Source organism: Carlito syrichta, unplaced genomic scaffold (genome assembly GCF_000164805.1).
Source record: "Carlito syrichta isolate Samal-C Ts95f unplaced genomic scaffold, Tarsius_syrichta-2.0.1 Scaffold123581, whole genome shotgun sequence".
Taxonomy (NCBI): Eukaryota; Metazoa; Chordata; class Mammalia; order Primates; family Tarsiidae; genus Carlito; species Carlito syrichta.
The window spans coordinates 281,601-303,604 of record NW_007067677.1 but is presented as its reverse complement, the minus strand read 5'-3'; the positions used below and the strand labels follow the sequence as shown (position 1 = coordinate 303,604).

Here is a 22,004-nt window from a genome sequence, read left to right as displayed (position 1 = left end):
CTGCAGCCTTCCAAGTAGCCAGAATTACAGGCATGCGCTACCACGCCTGGCTGATTTTTTGATTTATGTAGAGATGAGGTCTCGCTGCCCAGGCGGGTCTTGAACCCACGAGCTCAGGCAATCCACTCACCTCAGCCTCCCAAAGGTGTGGGATTATAGGCTGAGCCACTGAGCCTTGCTTATTAAAGTCCTTTAAAATCCTAATCCTAATGCTTACTTGATATCTAATCATGTGCTGGTGCTGTGTTCTCTCCTCTGGGAGAGTCGCACATGTTTGTCTTAGTTTTCCTAGAGAACCTAAGTTTACACATGAAAGGTTTATGTTTGCTTCTTGTACATAGTTTAACAAAATACTGTGAGCACATAGGCTTTTGGTAGCACTTGTTGAATAGGTAAATACACATTGCATTCAATTTTTTTTTTCCTGGAAATGCTCTTACTGAATAAATTGTATGCTTCTTTGTGGCCATATATTTAGTATATGACCCAAGTAAATCTGAAGTGAGACTCATGGGAATAGTTAAAATAACGTAAGTGAAATTTGAGGAATTGAACATTGTCACTAACTCCTCTCTACTTTTTTAGGACATATCTGTATTATAAGTTGTTCACCAGTGTCTTTGCCACTGGTGAAATTGTCCAATCTTTCAAAATCAAGTTGTTTTAAAAATAGATGCTAAAATAACATCCTCAGAACTTTTCTAGGGTCATGGTAGGGGGTGTCAAATTAGATGAAAATATAAACCCCTTATTTCTTTTTTGCTTCCTTAGGTAGGTGCTGGTGAAGAGAAGCGAAAGGAAGGAGGCAAGAAGAAGAACAAAGAAGGATCCGGAGATGGAGGTCGAGCAGAGGTAAAGTTATTAGCATAGAGGACTCTGTCAGCAAAGGCTAGCCAATTGCAGGAAACTGTCCCAGACTTATCCCATGTGTAAGGATTCTCATGGTTTACAGGGTGTTGTAATATGGTACTAGTTGGAAAAATTAGGAAAGGATAGTCTAAGACCAGGGGGAAGAAAGTTTTCTAGCTATTTGTTATTATTGCAAAAGGAAGCAACTTGAATATGTTTGTAAGATAATCTGATTGTGGGAGTGGATATGAAAATCAAAATAAAAGTTGAGGAGAAGGAGATTGTGATCATTATTCAGTTACCAGATGGGATTCTAACTCTCTGATAATTTCATTAAATGAGATGTTAGGGAATAGAGACTTGATGTTTGAGTTTATACTGAATACAACAAAAACCAAAGAAAGCCCCCTTCCTCAACCTCCTTGTCAACTGTTTCCATCTAGACTTGCCCCGGGGGTTTGCTTCTAAGCCAGGACAAATCCCCTAAGACCTCTCAAGTCTAGAGAAAATGCTTTTCTTTTCCCAGGCTCACACTGAAAGGAACTGGTATATCAAAAGCCAGCCCAGATCAACCTGGTTCCTTCCTGGGTGTTGCTTTAGGAGGCAGTTAAACTTGTCTTTCTACTTTATTTTTGAAGCTGAACTGCTGTGACCTATGCTTTACTTTTTGCTTTAGTCATTGCAGTTGTTTTATTAGAGACTCTAGAAAACTACCAGAAGAAAGAAACACGAACAGGCTTTTTAGAAGTACCATAGTACACTGACTTGAAAGAACCACTTTTACAAATGCTGCAGTTGCTAAACTTATAGTGCTTTCACTTACTTTAGGGTAAGTTTATAGGTGATCAAGTGTAATGTTGCCTAGAGCCCTACCCAACCATTTCTCTTAATGCTTGGTCTCCCATCCATTATTCCCCACTGTAATTATGGGGGAAATGGTTGATTATGAATTCTAAAATTTGCAAGTAAGTAAATGAATTCATATGCTTTCTAATTTCTTTTTTATACTTTCAATACAATTATATGGGTATGTTTAACGATTAGTCTGGAGAAAGAGTGTGCAGACCTTGCCTCCTCTGTACTCCCCTCATTTATCTACCTGTCTTGTTTCCCCCAAGAGTAACATGGAGGTTTTACTCATCTCTGCAATCTCAGGGCTTGACACAGAGGGTGTCTCCTTAATGAATGTTGAATAAATTGTTTGACCCTAAGTTCTTCTGATTGGGAAGTGCCAAGTGGTTATGATGATGAACTACAGTGGGGTATAGAGGGTTGTGTGAATGTGTAGGACTGTCCCGATGCTTTAGAGTGGATAGCACCATGTAACATGCTTCAGGCTGAGGGATTCCAATTATGGTTGTAGAATCGCAGGTTGTAAGCTTTTAGTTAATTCATGAGTTCTTCCCCATTGAGGATTGTAGACCCTGGTGATAATTTGATGAAAAGCCTCCAGAGCTAAATGACTAAAGAAAGGGAAAGACTGCTGTAGAAGGGAGTTATAAAGATATTAGGGTGGGGTGGTGGTGCAAGCCTATTGTCCCAACTACTTGGGAAACTGAGGTGGGAGAATTGCTTGAGCCCAAGAGTTCAGGGCTGAAATGTACTGTGATTGTGCTCCAGCCTGGGCAACATAGGAGAACCCTGTCTAAAAAAGAAGGAAGGGAGGAAATAAATTAGGGACTGCTGTTTCAAAAAGTATGATTGAAATGAGAAGGAAATTTTGTATAAGTAGGAAAAATAAAAATATTACTTCATATAGGAAACATATTATTCTAAGATATGCTTGAATGGGTCTTTGAAATATATATATTTATTTTTTAATTATTTTGCTATTATATTTTATGGGGGGCCAGGCGCCCAAAAGAGATTTAGAGGGTCTCTGGAAGGTGGGGCAGCGTCGGCGAATATTCTGGAGAAATAAGGAGAAAGAAAGAGACTGGACTCTGTCTAGTGCAGAAGCCGATTCTGTAGTAGGGATAGATATTGAAAGAAAGATGGAGGGATAGATATAAAGAGAAAGAAAGTGGACAACTGTTCAGTGAAATGAGCAGAAGCCGTTTATTGGGACCAACCGTGAGTCTGTTATCTCAAACTTTCACATGTTAAATCACAAGACTTTCACGTGAACATAAAGCCAGGTCGGTAGGGGGCGTCCCCCACCCACCAGGCGTTTCTTAGGCATGAGGAAGGACAATCCCAATCCAATCACAAGACTTTCACATGAACACAAAGCCAGGTAGGTGGGGGACGTCCCCACCCACCAGGTGTTTTCCCAAGCATGAGGAAGGACAATCCCAAAATTATCTCACTGTTCCTTATGCATGGTTTATATTCGTCAAAAGCAATATAACTGACTAAAATCCTAATACCTTTCTTATCTGTGCTAATTTTACCTGTACTATAAACAACTCTTAATTATAGCTCAAACCAGTTCCTAAAGAATGTGGCGCAGCCCAAAGATCAAGCTGGGCCACTTCCAGGAACAATTGATAATGACCTCTTAACAAAATGGCTATTCTAAAATCCTATGTATCTATCTTAATTTCTATAAAAGTTTCTAATTCCTAATCCTGATATATAAGGCTGATCGTCAGCAATAAAGTTTCTAAAATAAAACCCAAATATAAACTGTAATTGTACTAAAGCCAAAACTGCAATTAGTAGAAAGTGGGAACAATGAAATTTCTAAAGTTAACTGTTTTCTTATAAAACCGTAAAGTATCATGTTTGATCATGCTTGAGCTAACATAATTCCCTCACGTAGCATGACCTATTCTACAATACTTTCTATGAATAAAATAAATTCAGTTTCTATTATAAGAGAAAAAACTTACACTAATTGTAACTAAAGAACCGGTTTAAAAGAATACAGCCCAGCCCAAAGTGGACGCTGGGCCCTTAGGAATGTGGCCCAGCCCAAAGTTCGTGCTGGGCCATTTCTGGTAACCCTAGATAATCATCTATACCATCTAAATCTGGAAACAGCTCTCTAAATGTATATACTAATTCCACAAATATATTTTTAAATCTTATAAAGAAGCTTGTATCATATATAAGGCTCCCAGATGTGATCTGAGTTTGAACTGTGTTAAGTTTAAAGCCGAAACCGCAGTCTGTGAGAAACGGGAACAATGGATCCCTAGAGTCAGCCATGCCTGTCATATTCTCAGAATTTCATGCTTAGATCATCAAAATCCCTGCCAGTGGGTAATGCTAAACAACAGAGAAAGGAGGAGGGAATGGGCCTTCAGCTCCTGAACCAAACCTGGTGGTCCCAGGGTCCGCAGCCCACTTGGATCCCTAACGCTCAGGCGGGCCTCCACGGCCAGCTCCCAACAATATTTAGAGAAATGTTGTTAACCACTACTGTTAACATAGTGGATAACCATGACCACCAGAAACCTTAGTACCCAAACTAGGGAGACAGTGAATCTATATGATATAGTTGATTTTTATTCTTTATTATCTCAAATCAGTTTCTCAAGGATTAGGTACTAGTTTGTACTCCTTTCAGATTGTGTTATATAACATATACAGAGAATTTGAAGTAGCATTGCCAAAATTAAAAAGTGTTAAACCCTGTTTTTGAATAAGTCATTTTGTATCGAATTGATTTAAATCCATTTAAAGATAGAAAGTCATGGCAAAATTAAGCCACCTTCTCTTCACTTTTGTATGCAGTGTCTTTTTGTTTTTGTTTTTTGCACAAGTGCTAACTGCCAATAATGTATGCACTATTAACGTTTATGTTATTTGAAGATTGTGGTGTTGTAAATGTTAGTGGTTTGACTGTTTTGCAGCCAGATTCACTGCTTTTTGAAATGTTTTGTAGATTATAGAACCCCTGACAGTAGAGGAAGTCAGATATTTTATTGTTGTGTCTTTTTTTCCTTTCTTTGCCACACTTTGGGAACCTGAGTGGGTGTTTTATATACAATATTTTAGTTAATTTTATCTACTATAGAAAGTAGTATTATGCTATTTTCTTATTTGCTAAATACTCCAGGAAAGAAGATGATCATATTGTCGTTTAATTCAATAAATATCTTCCTTGAATGGTAGACCCTAAGTCTAATAAATTCATAATTGGTTGTGAGTGGACATACAGACTAGCTGCATAGACAATCACCTGAACAAAATTGAAACAAAATGGAAGAACTAATTAATTGTTTTTATTTCCAATATTGTTTATAGCTCTATGTGTATTTTCTTTTTAAAAGAGAAAAGACCACTTGCTGTAAATAATAGCAAAATGGTAATTGTCAGTTCAGCATGTCAGCAGCCCAGGTGTTTATTATGTTATTTATACTTTCCAATTTTTAAAAAATTTGTTAAAATAAGAATTATGGGAAGGAGCATATAATTCCTTCCTTTACCTTCTTTTAGAACCAGATTAAGGTAAAACCTGATGATTTTGGCAGTCTATTTATTTACCTTGTTGAATTAGTAATCATGGGTTTCTATATTACCTATTTTTGTTATTTTCCCTTTTTTAAGGAGGAAAGCAATATTTACTGATTGTTTATCTCATTGCTATCTTGCAGTTGAATCCTTGGCCTGAATATATTTACACGCGTCTTGAGATGTACAATATACTAAAAGCAGACCACGATTCCATTCTGGCAGAAAAGGCAGAAAAACATGGCAAGCCAATTAAAATCACTTTACCTGATGGTAAACAGATTGATGCGGAATCCTGGAAAACCACACCATATCAAATTGCTTGTGGAATTAGGTATAAGCTTCACCCATTGTGACCGTCTACCGTTTGTAACCTAACTAAACTTTCTTTTATTATCTTGTCAACTTTTTGCTCTCATGTGTTTTATTTACCTTACTTGAGATTTTTAAAAATCAAAGTTATGTGAAACTTTGTAGTCAAAATTCAAAGTTGATGTCTAAAAGAGTCTACTTTATGGGGCATTTTTTACTAGTCCTACTTTGATTATAAATGTCACAAAGCCAAGTAGACAATGTTTCATCTATTTTGACTTAAATTTCTCAGTTTTAAAGTTAAAAATGAAGTTAGGTGATTTCACATGGGAAGATTCAAAAATAATTTATAATATATGAAAAGAGACCGAGGTCGGCGGCTCAACCTGTAATTCCAGCACTTTGGGAGGCTGAGGCAAGTGGGTTGCATGAACCCACAGGTTTGAGACCAGCCCAGGCAACTTGGTAAGACTTCATCTCTACAATATGTCAAAAATTATCTGGGCATGATAATATTCTCCTGTAGTTCTGGCTATTTGGAAGGCTGAGGTGGAAGGATCACTGGAGCCCAGCAGGTCGATGCTGGGGTGGCTGTGCATGTGCCACTGCACTCCAACCTAGGTGGTAGAGTGAAACTCCAACTCAAAAAATAATAATAATAGATTAAGAGTGTACTGTTTTTTAAATCCAGCAAATGACCACACCTAATCTTACAACTTTTATTGGGGTGGGAAGAAGTTATTTCAAATAACAGAATTAGATGCATACTTTGTAATAGAGTTAAAGCTGTTTTAATCTGATATGATTGGGATCAGTAGTTGGTAAGTTTAACAGAAAAATGATATCAGTAGTTGATAAGTTTATGAGTAAATGATAACAAAAATGATAGCATACATTTGTATATATTATATATGTGTGTATTTATATGTATCTTAAACCAAGTGTTGGCAAACTGTAGCCAAACTTAGCCTGTTTTTGTGCTACCTGAAAGCTAAGAATAGCTCTTCCATTTGTAAGTAGTTGAAAAAAATAAAGCAACTAAGATGATGCAGCAGAAACACTTGTGGTCTGCGAAATATACATTTTTTATGAGGTTTTTTTCAGAGAAAGTTTGCCAACCTAGGTCTTAACTATCTTAGCTTAAACTATGTAAATATATGTTTATTCACTAATTTTGTATACACAGCCAAGGCTTTTGGGGATAGAGAGTACTAACTAGAGTTCTTACATTACCTGAACATATTTGAGAAGCAATTGAAGTACAGAATCTGTCCCAATTTTTATGTAGTTGTTTCATTTACACCTAACTTGATAGTATGTTTTTTGTGACTTTCTTTTATCAAGTCTTCTTAAACATTTAACTTGGTTTTCATGGAAACCATAATTTCCTTGTTGTTTCATTCATTTAATTATATTTATATTTTAAAAATTTATTTATAATAATTACATACCAACTCAAACCACACAAAATCACCATACAAATTGTAGAATGGTGGGTTGTCATCGATTTCATATTGTTGAACCTAAGTTGTAAAATAACAAGCACAAAAACAGGCTTAGGAACCAAAATGACTGATTGTTGAATGGCCCATTATAACTAGAGGGAGCAGAAGTGATTAAGCCTATGAGCCATGAGTCTTTACATACCACAGACACTGGTTAGTACTTTCTACAAAGTAAATAGAGCATTTCAGTTAGTTTGATAAGTGCTTCTGCCTACTGGCACTTTTACCTTATTCCAATGGAGGAAAGAAAATTGTAATATCAACTTTCCATGTGAGATCATAGAAAAATGGATAGACCTTTAAATATTAATTCAACCTTTCATTTTAGAGATAAATTTGAAGGTCAGGTTGATGAAGACATTTCTCCATTGTTGCATAGTATTAAAATTAAGGCTTCTGCTAGTCCAGGAACTTTTTCCTCTAGGTTCTTCAATGTTGACTTGTAGACTACATTGTAACTTATCATATAACCAGTTGGAAATATTTTTGCAAGAACTGCAAATTCTAAGGTAAATTACATAAAACATTGATGGGCTTTAGCTCTGGAGTTAAACCAACAAAAGTTCATAATAACTTTTTGTTGTTCTGTGAAAAATTATAGCATCAATAATAGGCTATTTAAAGTTTCTGATGATTGGTAGTAAATATGAAAGGGAAGGAAAAAAAGCATGTTCCATTTGCTTCAAAAGGTCTTTCTTTTAAATTTTGTTTTGTTGTAAATCTTAAAGTGTAGATTTCTTTGAAAAATAGAAATGATCCAGTATGGTCATATGTAATCTACATTTTCAAAGTAACTCTATTATATGCATCTCAGGGCACCATTTTGGACCATAAGATAAAAGTCATGTTCTTCCCAAAGAATGTAGAGAATATTGGCCACCTTTTGAGCAGTTCTTTAATCTTCTGCACATTGTTTTATACCAATGCAATGAAATACATTTCTCGCTGCCAAATCCATGTATGTTTGTGAAGCACATGTATTTTATTTATTTTATTGGATCCACCTGATGTCAGAAGGCAACTTCATTGGATATAGCCCATGGGAAAGTCAGTGGGCACATTGCAAATTCAAAGGAGGGCAACCCCTTCGGGTACCCTCCTGCTGTGGGAGCTTTTCTGTCCTCAATAAATCCTGCTTTTTTACTAAAAAAAATAATAATAAGTTAAAAATTAAAGAATAAGAACAACTGAAAAAAAAGAGAAAGAAAATGAAAAGGAATTTATTGGTTACCTTCTGTTTGTTCTTCTTTCCTGATCCTTAGGTAAGGGAAGTTATATAAATTTGGTTGTAAACCCTTACACAGCAAGGAGAGAATCACCAACAGAGCAAACCTAGCTAGCTTAAAGCCTTTTGGTGGTAGGCTTATTTGAGATTAACAGTGTACAGGGTATATACTTTTTCATCATAGTGTAGAGTGTTTCTTTCCTGCCTTTCTTGAGATGTTCAGACTGTTAGTCATTTAACTAGTTGTGCATTCAGATCTATAATCTGGTCACCTTACTTAACTGCTTAGGCCACACAGCTTCCTGAATGAAACTTTCTTCACTTGTATCTCCACTTGCGTGCATGCCCATCCCTCATCTGGTGTGCCATCTTTTCTCCTTATCTTCCTATCCAAACTTTCGATCCTTCAGCCATTTGTTGTATCCTCAAAGACTTTCCATGCTACTCTCATGTACGCTGCTAGAACTCCTGTGGCTTTTACACTTGGTATGGTCTGACATTTTATTGCTTGGTGGTAGTTTATGCTTTGTACTATGTACTTAGGGGCTTAAGCAGGAGGAAAAGCAGAGAAGTTGCCTGATAGGCACCCCCCCCTTTTTTTTCTTTGGAGCCTAAATAGCTTGACTTTTTAGAAAATTTATTTGGAGAAATTAAGAAATTCATTAAACCACTGGAAATTGCTTTTGCCTATCAAAATTGCAATGTCTGCTTAAATAAAAAGCATTAAGTGTCAAATAATAGTGTTCTAAATTTTTGTGATCTTCCACTTATATTCTTAGGTACATTTTGGAGTTTGTTGCTTTTTGTATTTTATTTCAGAAAGATATAGATACGGCTATATAAAAATATATACAGTATTAATATGGAATAAATACATTGCTTATTTTTCTGTTCTCAAGTTGTATTTTGCAATAAGATATTATTTTGAGATTCTTGTTTTATATATATGTGTGGGTTTTTTTTCTTTTTTTTTAAGTCAAGGCCTGGCTGACAACACAGTTATTGCTAAAGTGAATAAAGTTGTTTGGGACCTGGACCGCCCTCTGGAGGAAGATTGTACCTTGGAACTTCTCAAATTTGAGGATGAGGAAGCTCAAGCAGTAAGTTTTTATTTACTATTCATTGAATTTTAGAATGAAAATTCACATTTGTAGTCTTTTCTAGCTCATTACTCCTGCCATCTCATTACTGCTGAAGTTTATTGATATCATATATAAAGTTTTCATTTGTCCTTCATTTAGGAAACATAATAACACTGCTTGCCTTAAAAAATTAAGAGGTGATGTTGAACAAATTTATTTTTACTACTAGATACTTGAATATGGAAAATGTTCTGGGAATTGTATTAAAAATTGATTAAGCGATAAAAATTGTTTTCTACACAATCAATGCTTCAGCAAGATGCATACATTTAGCAAATAAATTTAAACAGTACTTAAAAGTACTCTTCTTTTTGGACAATTTATTTCCATATATTTTTCTCATCTTAAAATGCAAATTTGCTGGACAGCACTATACAAATCACCTACATTTGATGACAGTTTTCTCCTTATTTCCTTATGACTGTATGCTATATAAGGAGAAGTAAAATATTTTGTTTCGTTGATGATAGTTTGCCTCAATGGTTTTCACATATATTTTGTAGTCCATATGTTGTTTATGAGAATTTTTTATATCACTTTGGAACCTTAATAATAAATTTTGAAAACATTGCTTTACATATATTCTGATTCATTCCAATGATTACCTTAAAACCAAGTACTACCATTTGAATTCAGTGTTCATTAGTTGGACCTTGTGTTTTATCATTGTGTAGTGGGGTCAGGTTGTACCACCTTAATTGTTTTGGCCAATAAGGTAAAAACATGTAATTCCTTTTTTCCTGAGTCATGATCTAATTCTGTTACCCGGGCTGAAGTACAGTGACACAATCACAGCTCACCACAACCTTTACCTCCTGGGCTCAGATGATCCTTCTGCCTCTGCCTCCCAAGTAGCTGGGACTACAGGTGTGTGCCACCATGCTCAGCTAATGTTTTGATTTTTTGTAGAGACAATGTCTCGCTATGTTGCCCAGGTTGGTCTCAAACCCCTGGGCTCAAGCAGTCCTCTCTCCTCAGCCTGCTAAAGTGCTAGGATTACAGACGTGAGCCACCATGCCTGGCCTAATATGTAATTAATTTTTAAATGATGTTTCATAGCCAACTAAAGGTCAGATCACAGTGTCTGGGACATGAGTGTAGGGCACACTGAATCAAAAGAATCTGGGTCATTACAGTCAATGAGATAGTCACGTTGTGTGTGACATTTTTTTTTCCTGGAACAAAATCTTTCCTATCTAATTAATGATGCTATAATGAATGTAATTAATTTGGAAATAATCAGATGATTCCTAATGGTAAAAATACAATTTAGTAACTAGAAGCCTTTTAAATTACTTTGGCTGTGGATAAAATCACTTCATAGTTCATGTATTTGTAAATTTAGATTTTTATGTATTGAATTTATAAATTGTATCCATCTCTTTCAAATGACTGAATTAATTTAAGACTTTTTGCCAAGACTCAAACACTTCGATTTTTCTTTGATTTTTCAGGTGTATTGGCATTCAAGTGCTCACATAATGGGTGAAGCCATGGAAAGAGTCTATGGTGGATGTTTATGTTATGGTCCGCCAATAGAAAATGGATTCTATTATGACATGTACCTTGAAGAAGGGTAAGAAGTTATGCAGCTGAATAAATAAAATAAAGTTTGAATGAATTTGGGTCCATAAGTTATTCTTTAAGAATTCTCAATAAAGGAGGAATGATATAGAACTCATTGTTACGTAGTTACCAAAGGGTTCCTATTCTCAAAACTTGAAGTAATTCGATTATTTTATTTTAATTTTGTGAGTCAGGATCTCACTCTCTTTCAGGCTGGAGTGCAGTGGCACAATCACAGCTTACTACACCCTTGACCTGGGCTCAGGCAGTCCTACCTCAGCCCTCCTAGTAGCTGGACCTATAGATACATGCTACCATGCCTGACTAATGACTTTATTTTTGTAGAGACAATGTCTCACGGTGTTGCTCATTTTGGTCTTAAACTTCTATGCTCAAGTAGTCCTCCCACCTCCACCTCCTAAAGTGCTAGGATTACAGGCGTGAGCCACCATTCCCAGCCAGAAGTGCTAAAATGTACTTGAAGCAATAGAAGGTTTGAGATCTCTGTTCTAGACTGATGGAGGTAGAGTCCTAAGGTATGTTAGGATATAAAATGAAACTGATCCTCTCTTTTCCTTTAAACCTGATGATAGAGTTGGGGGAAGTGATCACTGGTGGGAAAGTGAGTCCAAGTAGTAGGAAAGGTCTCCACGATGTCCACTGAAAAGATAAAATTCAAATATAATACAAAAGTATGATTTTTTCCAACTTTACTAGTAAATGAGAAATGTAGTTTTTAAATATTAAAATCCTTAAAATATTCCAAATAAATATTTAAGCTAAGATATGATTAGAATGGGATAGAGAGATTATACTTTCTTCTTCAGGGGAGTGTCCAGCAATGATTTCTCTTCTCTGGAGGCTTTATGTAAGAAAATTATCAAAGAAAAGCAAGCTTTTGAAAGACTGGAAGTTAAGAAAGAAACTTTACTGGAAATGTTTAAGGTAAATTGAACCATAATATATGACTTCCACTGTTAAATTATTCATTTGTGTATGTTATATCACTGAAGTTCAGTGTACTAAGTTGAAACGTCTTTTTCTTTAGGAAAATTTAGCAGTGTTTTGAAACATGGAATATTGACTTGTTTATATTCACATAATGCTCTGATAAAGTGTACTTTGAACTATATTTTAGCTATAGAACTTAAAAGTAAAAATTAAAGGAGGACTTTAAAAGTAATTTTTCCTATTTTTAGTACAACAAGTTCAAATGTCGGATATTGAATGAAAAAGTGACTACGCCAACAACCACAGTTTATAGGTGAGAATATCAAATGTAAGATTATAAAATGTCATTAAATGTATCTGGTGCGTATATCCTTTTGTCTTTATTAAAATTCCTTTTATTTTATTTTTAGGTGTGGCCCCTTGATAGATCTCTGCAGGGGTCCTCATGTCAGGCACACTGGCAAAATTAAGGCTTTAAAAATACACAAAGTAAGCAATGTAACTTTAAAGACTCTATGTAAATATATTCATCCAGTATAGCTGTATGTTTAAATTTTTATTGATTTTTCTTTTCTAACATTTTTTTCTTGCATATGCAAGGATGAGCTTTTCCTCATACTGTCATTCTTTCAAGGAGTGATGGCCTCACCATCATCACCAGAGCAAGCACAGGGGGATGGAGGTTTGGGAGATGCACAAAGTCATGCAATGTGGGCTATCATGGCTCTAAAAGCTTTTGAGACTCACTGTAAGAGTATGTGTTTTTGCCCCTTGTATGTCTAAATTAAAATTACCCAAGTTCTTTTTAACAAAACTAATTCAGCCAGTTTTATACTAGTTTGTAAAGATTTTATGATGATTATAAGAATGCACTTTATTTATTTTTTTATTTTTTATTTTTATTTCTTGAGTTGGTGTCTCACTCTGTCACCCAGGCTAGAATGCAGTGACACGCTCATGGCCACCCCAGCGTCGACCTGCTGGGCTCCAGCAATCCTTTCACCTCAGCCTCCTAAGTAGCTGGAACTACAGGCGCATACTACCCCACTCAGCTAAATTTTTTTATTTATTGTAGAGACAAGTTCTTGCCAAGTTGCCCACGCTGGTCTGGAACCCGCGGGCTCAGGCAGTCCACTCGCCTTGGCCTCCCAAACTGCTGGGATTACAGGCTGAGCCACTGAGCCTGGTCAAGAATGTACTTTAAATGAGGAGAATAATTGAGTTCTTTTAAGATTTTTTTTATTGGCTTATTTTTGTTTTTCTTAATTATTTTGTGAGAAATGCCTTTGTAGTCAGTAATTTTGTGGAGTTGTGGTTTAAATGAGAATTGAGGGGTGAGCATTTTTAAGGGAAGAAAACAGCCAACTTTTTACTGCAGAATGAGTAACTACTCTAATAAGGCCTCAAAGCAATTGGGAGTTAAAATAAGTAAACTGTTTACAAATATGAATGTTGTTTCATGCTTAATACTTGTTTTCAGAATTCCTCCACATACTGGGAAGGCAAAGCAGATATGGAGACTCTCCAGAGAATTTATGGTATTTCATTCCCAGATCCTAAAATGTTGAAAGAGTGGGAGAAGTTCCAAGAGGAAGCTAAAAACCGAGATCATAGGAAAATTGGGAGGGTATGTTTTAAATTTATCTTTAGAACAATGATGTGTCTAGACGGAGTTTTCTTCAATTGCATTTGAAATTTGAGATTTAGCTGTATTAAGTGGTGGAAATTTCATTTTGAAGAAATGCTGTAGCTTTCAAGTAACTGGTGCTATCTCCTGTATACTCTACAAATACTTATTGAATGTTCAGTTATCTTTGTGGGTCTGCTCAGTACTGCACAAAAATGCCTTTTAACAATCTTATTGAGAACAAATACTGATGACCTACAATTTTCTGTTAAAGTATAGCAGCTTTTTGTAGAACTGGGAGAGAGTTTAGAAATCATCTAGTCTCACTGACTCATTTTTTTACAGTGATTAGTTTTTAAAATGTAGAAACAAAACAAAGCAAAAAACATGTGGAAACCGTCCCAGAAAGATTGATATACTGTTGACCAAGGTAACCCAATAAGTCATCGATGGATTCTGTGCTGTCATTTCTTCTACCCATTATCTTTCTACCTCTGAGTGTTCTCTAAACTGGAAGTTAGGTTTGATTTTTTAAAAAATCATTCCTACCTAAGATAGTGTTCATTCTGACAGGGGTCCTTGTCTGTCTGGTTATGAAGCTTGACATGTTCCCTTGACTACCTGACATTCTAGCAGTAAGGACAGCAGCTGCAATTGTTGAGCTCTTCCCTGAGGGCTTTGGGCATTTGGTGAGGGGGTGGTGGGCAAGAAGGTAGGAAGATGTGTTTCTTTCCCCATGACCCAAAGTCAGTCAAGTTCATCTCCGTTGTCTATTTTATTATCAGTATCTTTTCTTGTCTCTTCCTTGCCCCTATTTAAAAAGAAAGAAAGTGAAAAAACACCCACATCTTAGAGTTTTGAGAAATTAAAAACCATGAGCACTTTTACTGTGAATAGTAAGAGCTGAGATACTTTTGCTCTGTTTCACTCTTGGATAAACTTGATTGGATCGAGGAATGTAACAGGCAGGGATTGTACTTTTATTACTAAGTTGTAGATCAGCTGCAATTCTGTACCGTTAAATTGTGTACCAAAAACATTGACATGGTTTATTTTATTCAGGATTGGTACTAACTGAAATATGGGACATCATGACCATATTCTGAACTCAGGGACACTAAAGTTGATGTTGCTGTTGTGTGTATATGTAAACATTATTTTCTTTTCTTTTTACCCAGGACCAAGAACTATATTTCTTCCATGAACTCAGCCCCGGAAGTTGCTTTTTCCTACCAAAGGGAGCCTACATTTATAATACACTTATTGAATTCATTAGGGTAAACCATATTCATTATCTTCTTCTGAAGATTTAGGATATATGATGACTTTATAAATAAAATATGCTAAAAGGAAAGACCATCTGAATTTGAGAAGAAATATATAGAATGATAAATAAAGGGGGAAGTCTGAGGTCTCATAAATAGCTCCTAATATGTGATTTTATCCATATACATGGGTGTTTACATATAGAAAAGTCGGTAAGTTTGAAGTGGAGCCTCCTTTACTAGGAGCTCTGTGCCCTCCTTGACTTTGACCATTCATTTGTATTTTCTTTGAAAAAAGGTTAGTCTTTGCTTTTTTTCTTTGTAAATTATGAACTGTTTCAAGCATAAGTCTATAGGGAATAGTATAACCAATACCTTGTATACTCACCACTGAAATTTAACAGATATTTACATCGGCTATATTTGCTTCAGATAGTTTGTTAAAATTGTAAAAAAAGAAGTACACCTACAGTTTTTTAAAAATCCCCTCTTGAGACCCTCTTTTTGATCCATACCCCTCCTCTCCTAGAAGAAACTACTGTTTTGAATTTGGCATGGATTCTTTCTGTCCATGTTATTTACATATACCCCGTATATATGTGTCCTTAAATTATTTATATATTTGCTTCAAATTTACAAATATGAATCTATATTAGACTGCATTGTGATTGTTTTTTATATTTTTTATTTTAAAGTTGTGGGGTACAGTTAAGGGTTAGGTATACAAATACTCATTGTGCAGGTACCCTTGTTGATGAGGTGTGCCCCCCTTTCCCCAGACAGATATTGACTACAGTTAATCCCACCTCCCTTCCCCTCCCTGTCCCCCCGCCCCATAGTTTCCCACCACTGTCAATCCTTTTCTTATAGTATTACGGTAGTTGTTCAAGGTTCACTTATGAGTGAGAACATGTGATGCTCAGATCTTTGTTTCTGTGAGAGATCACTCAGTATTATAAACTCTAATTCCATTCAGGTTACTGCGAAATTCATGATTTTCTTCCTTTTTATGGCTGTGTAATATTCCATTGTGGATATGTACCACATTTTTTTAATCCAGTCCTCTTTTGATGGACAGCATGGTTGGTTCCATGATCTTGCTATTATGAACAATGCTGCGATAAACATATGTGTGCAGGTATCTTTTTTATACAGTGATTTGAGTTCTTCAGGGTATATTCCCAGTAGGGGGATTACAGGGTCATATGGAAGGTCGATTTTTAGAGCTTTTAGGAATTGCCACACTGATTTCCACAGAGGCTATATTAGTTTACACTCCCACCATCTAATCTATATTAGATCTATATTAGACTAATCTACTGCCTTGTGATTTTTTTAAAGATACATACAAATTCAGTTTATTTTACTTGTTACATATTATTTTGCTATGTAACTACCACAGTGCACTCATTACTATATTGATAGATGCTGATGTATAATTTTCCCATATGACCAACCATGGTGCAGTAGCACCATTTTACAAGCCTCCTTATGTACATTGCCAAGAGCTTCCTCTTTGGTATATACTGCAAGTAGAATTTCTGGGTCATGGGCTTGTATGTATCTCAGACTTCACCAGGTAGTAAAAAATTGCTCTTAAAATTTTTACTCTCATTGGAAATGTGAGTACTTACTTGCCTACACATGCATTCTGTTTGTTTTCTATCAGAGCGAGTATGGGAAAAGAGGATTCCAGGAGGTGGTCACCCCAAACATCTACAACAGCCGACTCTGGATGACTTCTGGGCACTGGCAGCACTACAGTGAGAATATGTTCTCCTTCGAGGTGGAGAAGGAGCTATTTGCTCTTAAACCCATGAACTGCCCGGGACACTGGTACTTGGGAGCTTTGAGTTTCTGTTGAAGATTTTTACATGCTGCAATTAGTCCTAGATTGCTTTCCCTCCTCTAAACGAATTTTTGTTAAAAACAAATTACGTAATCAGAAGAGTATTTAAATTAGATCCCCAGGTCTACAGACATTCAGTAATGGTACTGGGTTTGTAGTAATAAGCAAGGCAGAATATAAAACGAGAGGTTGTTTTCTTTTTCTTTTCTGGAAATCTGTTCTAGCAAAACCTGCCAATGAAAGAAAATCCTTGAAAGTTGATGCAAGAGCATCTTGGGGGAAGACTCTACAGAACTGTAGATATAGGTAGCACAGTGTAACTCCTAGTAGCCAAGCATGTGGGTCAGAGGAGGTGAGAAAGTCATCTCTGTGAAGAAGCTGAGGTATCAGCAAGGGAATCTACTAGTCATTCCTAGCTTTTCCAGATTCTTTTGTTTCTGAAGTGTCTTCAGACTAACAAGGAAACTGAAGCACTTTTGAGACTGATAAGAAAGTAAATCTAACTTTAGTTTCCAGTGTTATATAGCTAAAAAAAAATTTTTAATGTGAACCTTAAAGGCGTCCTCAAGTTAATAAAAATATTGAGCATGAAGATCTGACTCGCAGTTTGTGGGAATATATTTCTTATTCTCTCTTGGCTACAGTTGGTTGTTTTATAATTTATTTGCTGTTTTTTTAATGCAAATGCTTCTATTGCTGTATGAAACCCTGAATTTGAGAAGTGTTGCTTGTATAGACAACTAGAATCAGTGGCTTTTTGACAATCTTTCATGTAATTAAATATAGCATTACAGAAGCAATTTTATTCTTAATGAAATTAAATATCAGTGAATTTTACTTTTCTTTTTTTTCAGCCTTATGTTTGATCATCGGCCAAGATCCTGGCGAGAATTGCCTCTGCGGGTAGCTGATTTTGGGGTACTTCATAGGAATGAGCTATCTGGAACACTCACAGGACTCACCCGGGTACGAAGATTCCAGCAGGATGATGCTCACATATTCTGTGCCATGGAGCAGGTAGGAGACTTCGTGGACTAAAATACTTTGAAAGAGGTGTCAAGAAAGTCAAGGAAAATAACCACTATTTCTTATTTTATTTTTTTTAATTTAAAGATTGAGGATGAAATAAAAGGTTGTTTGGATTTTCTACGTACAGTATATAGCGTATTTGGATTTTCTTTTAAACTGAACCTTTCTACGCGCCCAGAAAAATTCCTTGGAGATATTGAAGTATGGAATCAAGCTGAGAAAGTAAGTGGTGTTTTCAGCATACTCGACTACTGTTTGAAATTGACTTGTTCCAAGATGTAAGCTTGTTTAAGTGGATAAAAGCAAAAGAAAATTGGAAATTTTTCCTAGGTTTGAGTAAGCTAGGTTTTTTTTTTTTCTGTATGGCTTTGTATTTTTAAAATGGTTAGATATTTTAATGTTTTTCAGATATCAGGTAAGCCTTTAGAAGAAGTTTGTGTGAGAGTATGTTTAGGTGGACAAAATTACAAAGCAGAGAATAGTGACCCATGAAAGTAATTACGGTAGATTTAGTCTCAAATTAGGCTGGAAGAAAGGAAGTTGAAGATGTACAACTTCTTCAAAAATAAAAATTATTCTACTTTATCCCTAGCAACTTGAAAACAGTCTGAATGAATTTGGTGAAAAGTGGGAGTTAAACCCTGGAGATGGTGCTTTCTATGGTCCAAAGGTCAGTACCAAGGTAGATTTGGGTAATGTGATTTTTATGTGTGAGTGAAATAACTGTAGAATAACTTGAAAAAAGAAAATCGACCCTAATTCCACTATTGAGCTCAGCTATCACCAGCATCTAATAATAATCCAGTCTTTGCTTCTTAGATTGACATACAGATTAAAGATGCAATTGGGCGGTACCACCAATGTGCAACCATTCAACTGGATTTTCAGTTGCCCATCAGATTCAATCTTACCTTTGTAAGGTAAGTTTTTGGTATCTGTTCTGAATATGCTTCTCCAAGGATCTATAAGAAAAAGTATATATAATAAGGCACAAAAAATTCTTTTTCTTTTTAGCCATGATGGTGATGATAAGAAAAGACCAGTGATTGTTCATCGGGCTATCTTGGGATCAGTGGAAAGAATGATTGCTATCCTTACGGAAAACTATGGGGGGAAATGGTAAATTTTGTCACTGTTTTCTTTTGTTTTTGTCTCAGTAGTATAAATTGGCTCAAAGAAATATCTACTTTTCAGTTAGTTATGAGAAGAAAAGGGAGAATGATTCCAGTTGGTCACTTCTATTATTGACAAATGTTGACTAAGAAGTAAAGAATCACAATCTAAGTCCAAATTTTTTAGTATTTAAAGAATACTTGCTATTAATAATTATTTTCATTTCAGAACTCAATTTATTTGAATTTATGTAATACTTTCTAAATACGAATGTTGTTCAGGAAGAAGCATATTTGTTTTGTTTTGTTTTGTTTTGCTTGAGTCAGAGTTTCACTCTGTCACCTAGGCTAGAGTACAGTGGCATACTCATGGCCATTGCAGCCTCGACATGCTGGGCTCAGATGATCCATCCGCCTTGGCCTTCCAAGTAGCTGAAACCACAGGCACATACCACCATGCCCAGCTAATTTTTGGTTTATTGTAGAGACGTGGTCTCGCCAAGTTGCCCAGGCTGGCCTCAAACCCTGAACTCAGGCAATCCTCTCTCCTCCGCTTTCCAAGGTGCTGGGATTACAGGTGTGAGCCACCATGCCCAGACATATTTGTTTTGATTGCTTTTTAAGAAACTTAACTTTGGGGATTTATAGGCTTTGCTGTTTTTCCCTGAGTAAACAAGTAGGCTTTCATTTTACTTTGTTCTGCCCTGCTAATCTTTTTTTTTTTTTTTTTTGAGTTGGAGTCTCACTCTGTCACCCAGGCTGGAGGGCAGTGGCACACTCCTGGCCACCACAGCCTTGACCTGCTGGGCTTAGCCTTCCAAGTAGCTGGAACTACAGGCACGCTTCACCATGCCCAGCTAGTTTTTTGATTTATTGTAGAGATGGGGTCTCGCCAAGTTGCCTAGGCCGGTATTGAACCCATGGGCTCAAGCAATCCTCTCACCTCAGCCTCCCAAAATGCTAGGATTATAGGCATGAGCCACTACATCTGGCCACCCTGCTGATCTTAATAAGCAAATGTTCTGGCCGGCATAGAGGCTCACATCTCACACTTTGGCAAGCCAAGATGGGAGGATTGCTTGAACCCAGGAGTTCAAAACCAGCCTGGGCAACATAGTGAGACCTCGTCTCTATTTTTTAAAAAATTAACCTAGGCTTGGTGTTATACACCTATAGTTCCAGATACTCATAAAGCTGAGGTGGGATCACTTGACCTCGGGAGGTCAAGGCTGTGGTTAGCTATCATCACACCACTTTATTCCAGTCTTAAAACTGAGACTCCCAACTCAGAAGACAAACAGCAACAACATAATAAGTGTTTTGACATCTTTTAGAAGCTAAACGTTTTTTTTTAGATTTATGCCAAACTGATCAACATCTTATGGCCCATTTCTATAAGATTAAGTTTTTGTTGGCAAGATATGAGCATATGGCTTTCTTTTTTTTTTTTTTTTAAGCAGTTTTGTCTGTGCCCACAACACAGTTGAAAGCAGGAGGGTTATAAAACATCCATTTGTAAGGCCTGCCATATTAATTGTATGGGTCCAAAACTTTTGTAAAATGTAAGTCTGTTCACTTTATAAAGTACTGTCATTTCTGTATTTTTGTGTGTGTGTGTGCTCTAAAATCTATCACCATATGTCATATCAGTTTTAAATTTGGTTAGTTCAGACATTAAGGGGAGTTTTTCATACAGGTCAATGAAATAAGTTAATCTCTTTTCAGTTATGATTTACAAAATACAATAAAATATTGGAAGTATTATATGGCATCCAGAAAATTAGGGACTCCTCAGTTAATTAGTTTGTCAAACCTGTAGCGGGTGGGGAAAAGTAGTTTGGGTAGAATTTAGTGCCTACTCCAGCATTTTGCTTGATGTGATAGAACAACTGAAAATAGAGGAATGATGGAGAGAAACATTGGCCTGATGTTTACAGCATCAGGAGGGTTTGATACTTGAAATGCACCAAAGGGGCAATAGCAGATGGACTGATTTTTAAATAAGTAGTGAAAACTCATTTTTACCAAGTGCCATCACCAGTTTTTATCAATTTGCTGAGTCCTGCAAAATGCATCTTGAATAAACTAAAGGCATTATCTATGTCCCCTACAAAGAATAGTAATACAAATAATCTTGAGCAATTAGTCATTCTCTGCAGCTATTTAATAATTTTTTAACCTCTCTTAAAAGCAATAAATGGTGTTATGTTATGTAACATATTAAAGTATGAGGCCTAGTCTTTACCAACAATTTGCTTTGCTGTCTGCTTAGCAAGAAAACCTTGTAGTTACAGGTTTTCTCTAGTTTTCTTTCCCCTGAGTCTCCTCCCCTTAATCTTTATTGGATAGTTTTGTTTTGTTTTGTCTTGGTTTTTTTTTTAAAGAAGTAGCAGGGCAACCATGGCTCATGCCTGCAATCCCACTTACTCAGAAGGCTGAGGCAGGAGGATCGCTTGAGGCCAGGGATTCAAGACCAGCTTGGGCAACATAGTGAGACCCGGTCTCTAAAAATAAATAAGCCAAGTTTTAAAAGTAGCTCTTACATGTTTCAGGGAAGGATACTGAAGAGTAGACTAAGAAATATGCCATCATTGTTTAGGGAATGTGTACACATCACTTTAAATATTCTTATTTTCTTCTAAAGGCCTTTTTGGCTGTCCCCTCGCCAAGTAATGGTAGTGCCAGTAGGACCAACATGTGATGAATATGCCCAAAAGGTAAGCCTTGGATATGACTTTTCTTTCAATTTTTTTTTTTTTTTTATTTTTGGATAATTTTATTATTTATTTGCTACATCTAGTTCATGTTGATTGGCTAAACCAAACATAAATTTGGAAAACAAGAAAAGATAAATCCCAAATTGGATGAGTCAACATCTGTTATAAGTTTGACTTCATTATCTTGTTTTTTTTAATCACCTAAAATAAATATCTTCAACCATTTCTTTGGAGGTCCTCCTTGTACCAGTAAAAATTATATTTCCGTTCTTTATTAGGCCTCCTATGAATCTTCTTAAAGACATCCAAGAACTTCATACAGCACACAAAGTGGCTGCTGAAAGGGCTTATTGCCATGTGTTGAGGCTGTCCTAGAGATTTTTTTTTTTCCAATAATCAATTTTTTTTTTATTATGATGTTGTGGGGTACAGTTAAGGGTTAGGTATACAAATA

The 22,004-nt window shown here is 36.1% G+C and overlaps 1 protein-coding gene across 1 annotated transcript in view; it reads left to right on the top strand.

Annotated features, from left to right (window-relative positions):
- Positions 1 to 22,004, top strand: part of TARS (threonyl-tRNA synthetase) — a 31,411-nt gene that overhangs the window by 4,277 nt on the left and 5,130 nt on the right. Inside the window, exons 2-17 of the mRNA XM_008048456.2 lie at positions 772 to 852; positions 5,394 to 5,584; positions 9,269 to 9,392; positions 10,889 to 11,010; positions 11,828 to 11,945; positions 12,200 to 12,264; positions 12,362 to 12,440; positions 13,432 to 13,578; positions 14,757 to 14,855; positions 16,513 to 16,679; positions 17,547 to 17,709; positions 17,806 to 17,943; positions 18,314 to 18,391; positions 18,541 to 18,641; positions 18,736 to 18,840; positions 21,478 to 21,550. Coding sequence (XP_008046647.1) covers positions 772 to 852; positions 5,394 to 5,584; positions 9,269 to 9,392; positions 10,889 to 11,010; positions 11,828 to 11,945; positions 12,200 to 12,264; positions 12,362 to 12,440; positions 13,432 to 13,578; positions 14,757 to 14,855; positions 16,513 to 16,679; positions 17,547 to 17,709; positions 17,806 to 17,943; positions 18,314 to 18,391; positions 18,541 to 18,641; positions 18,736 to 18,840; positions 21,478 to 21,550 — 1,851 coding nt within the window. The remainder of the gene's footprint in view (positions 1 to 771; positions 853 to 5,393; positions 5,585 to 9,268; positions 9,393 to 10,888; positions 11,011 to 11,827; positions 11,946 to 12,199; positions 12,265 to 12,361; positions 12,441 to 13,431; positions 13,579 to 14,756; positions 14,856 to 16,512; positions 16,680 to 17,546; positions 17,710 to 17,805; positions 17,944 to 18,313; positions 18,392 to 18,540; positions 18,642 to 18,735; positions 18,841 to 21,477; positions 21,551 to 22,004) is intronic.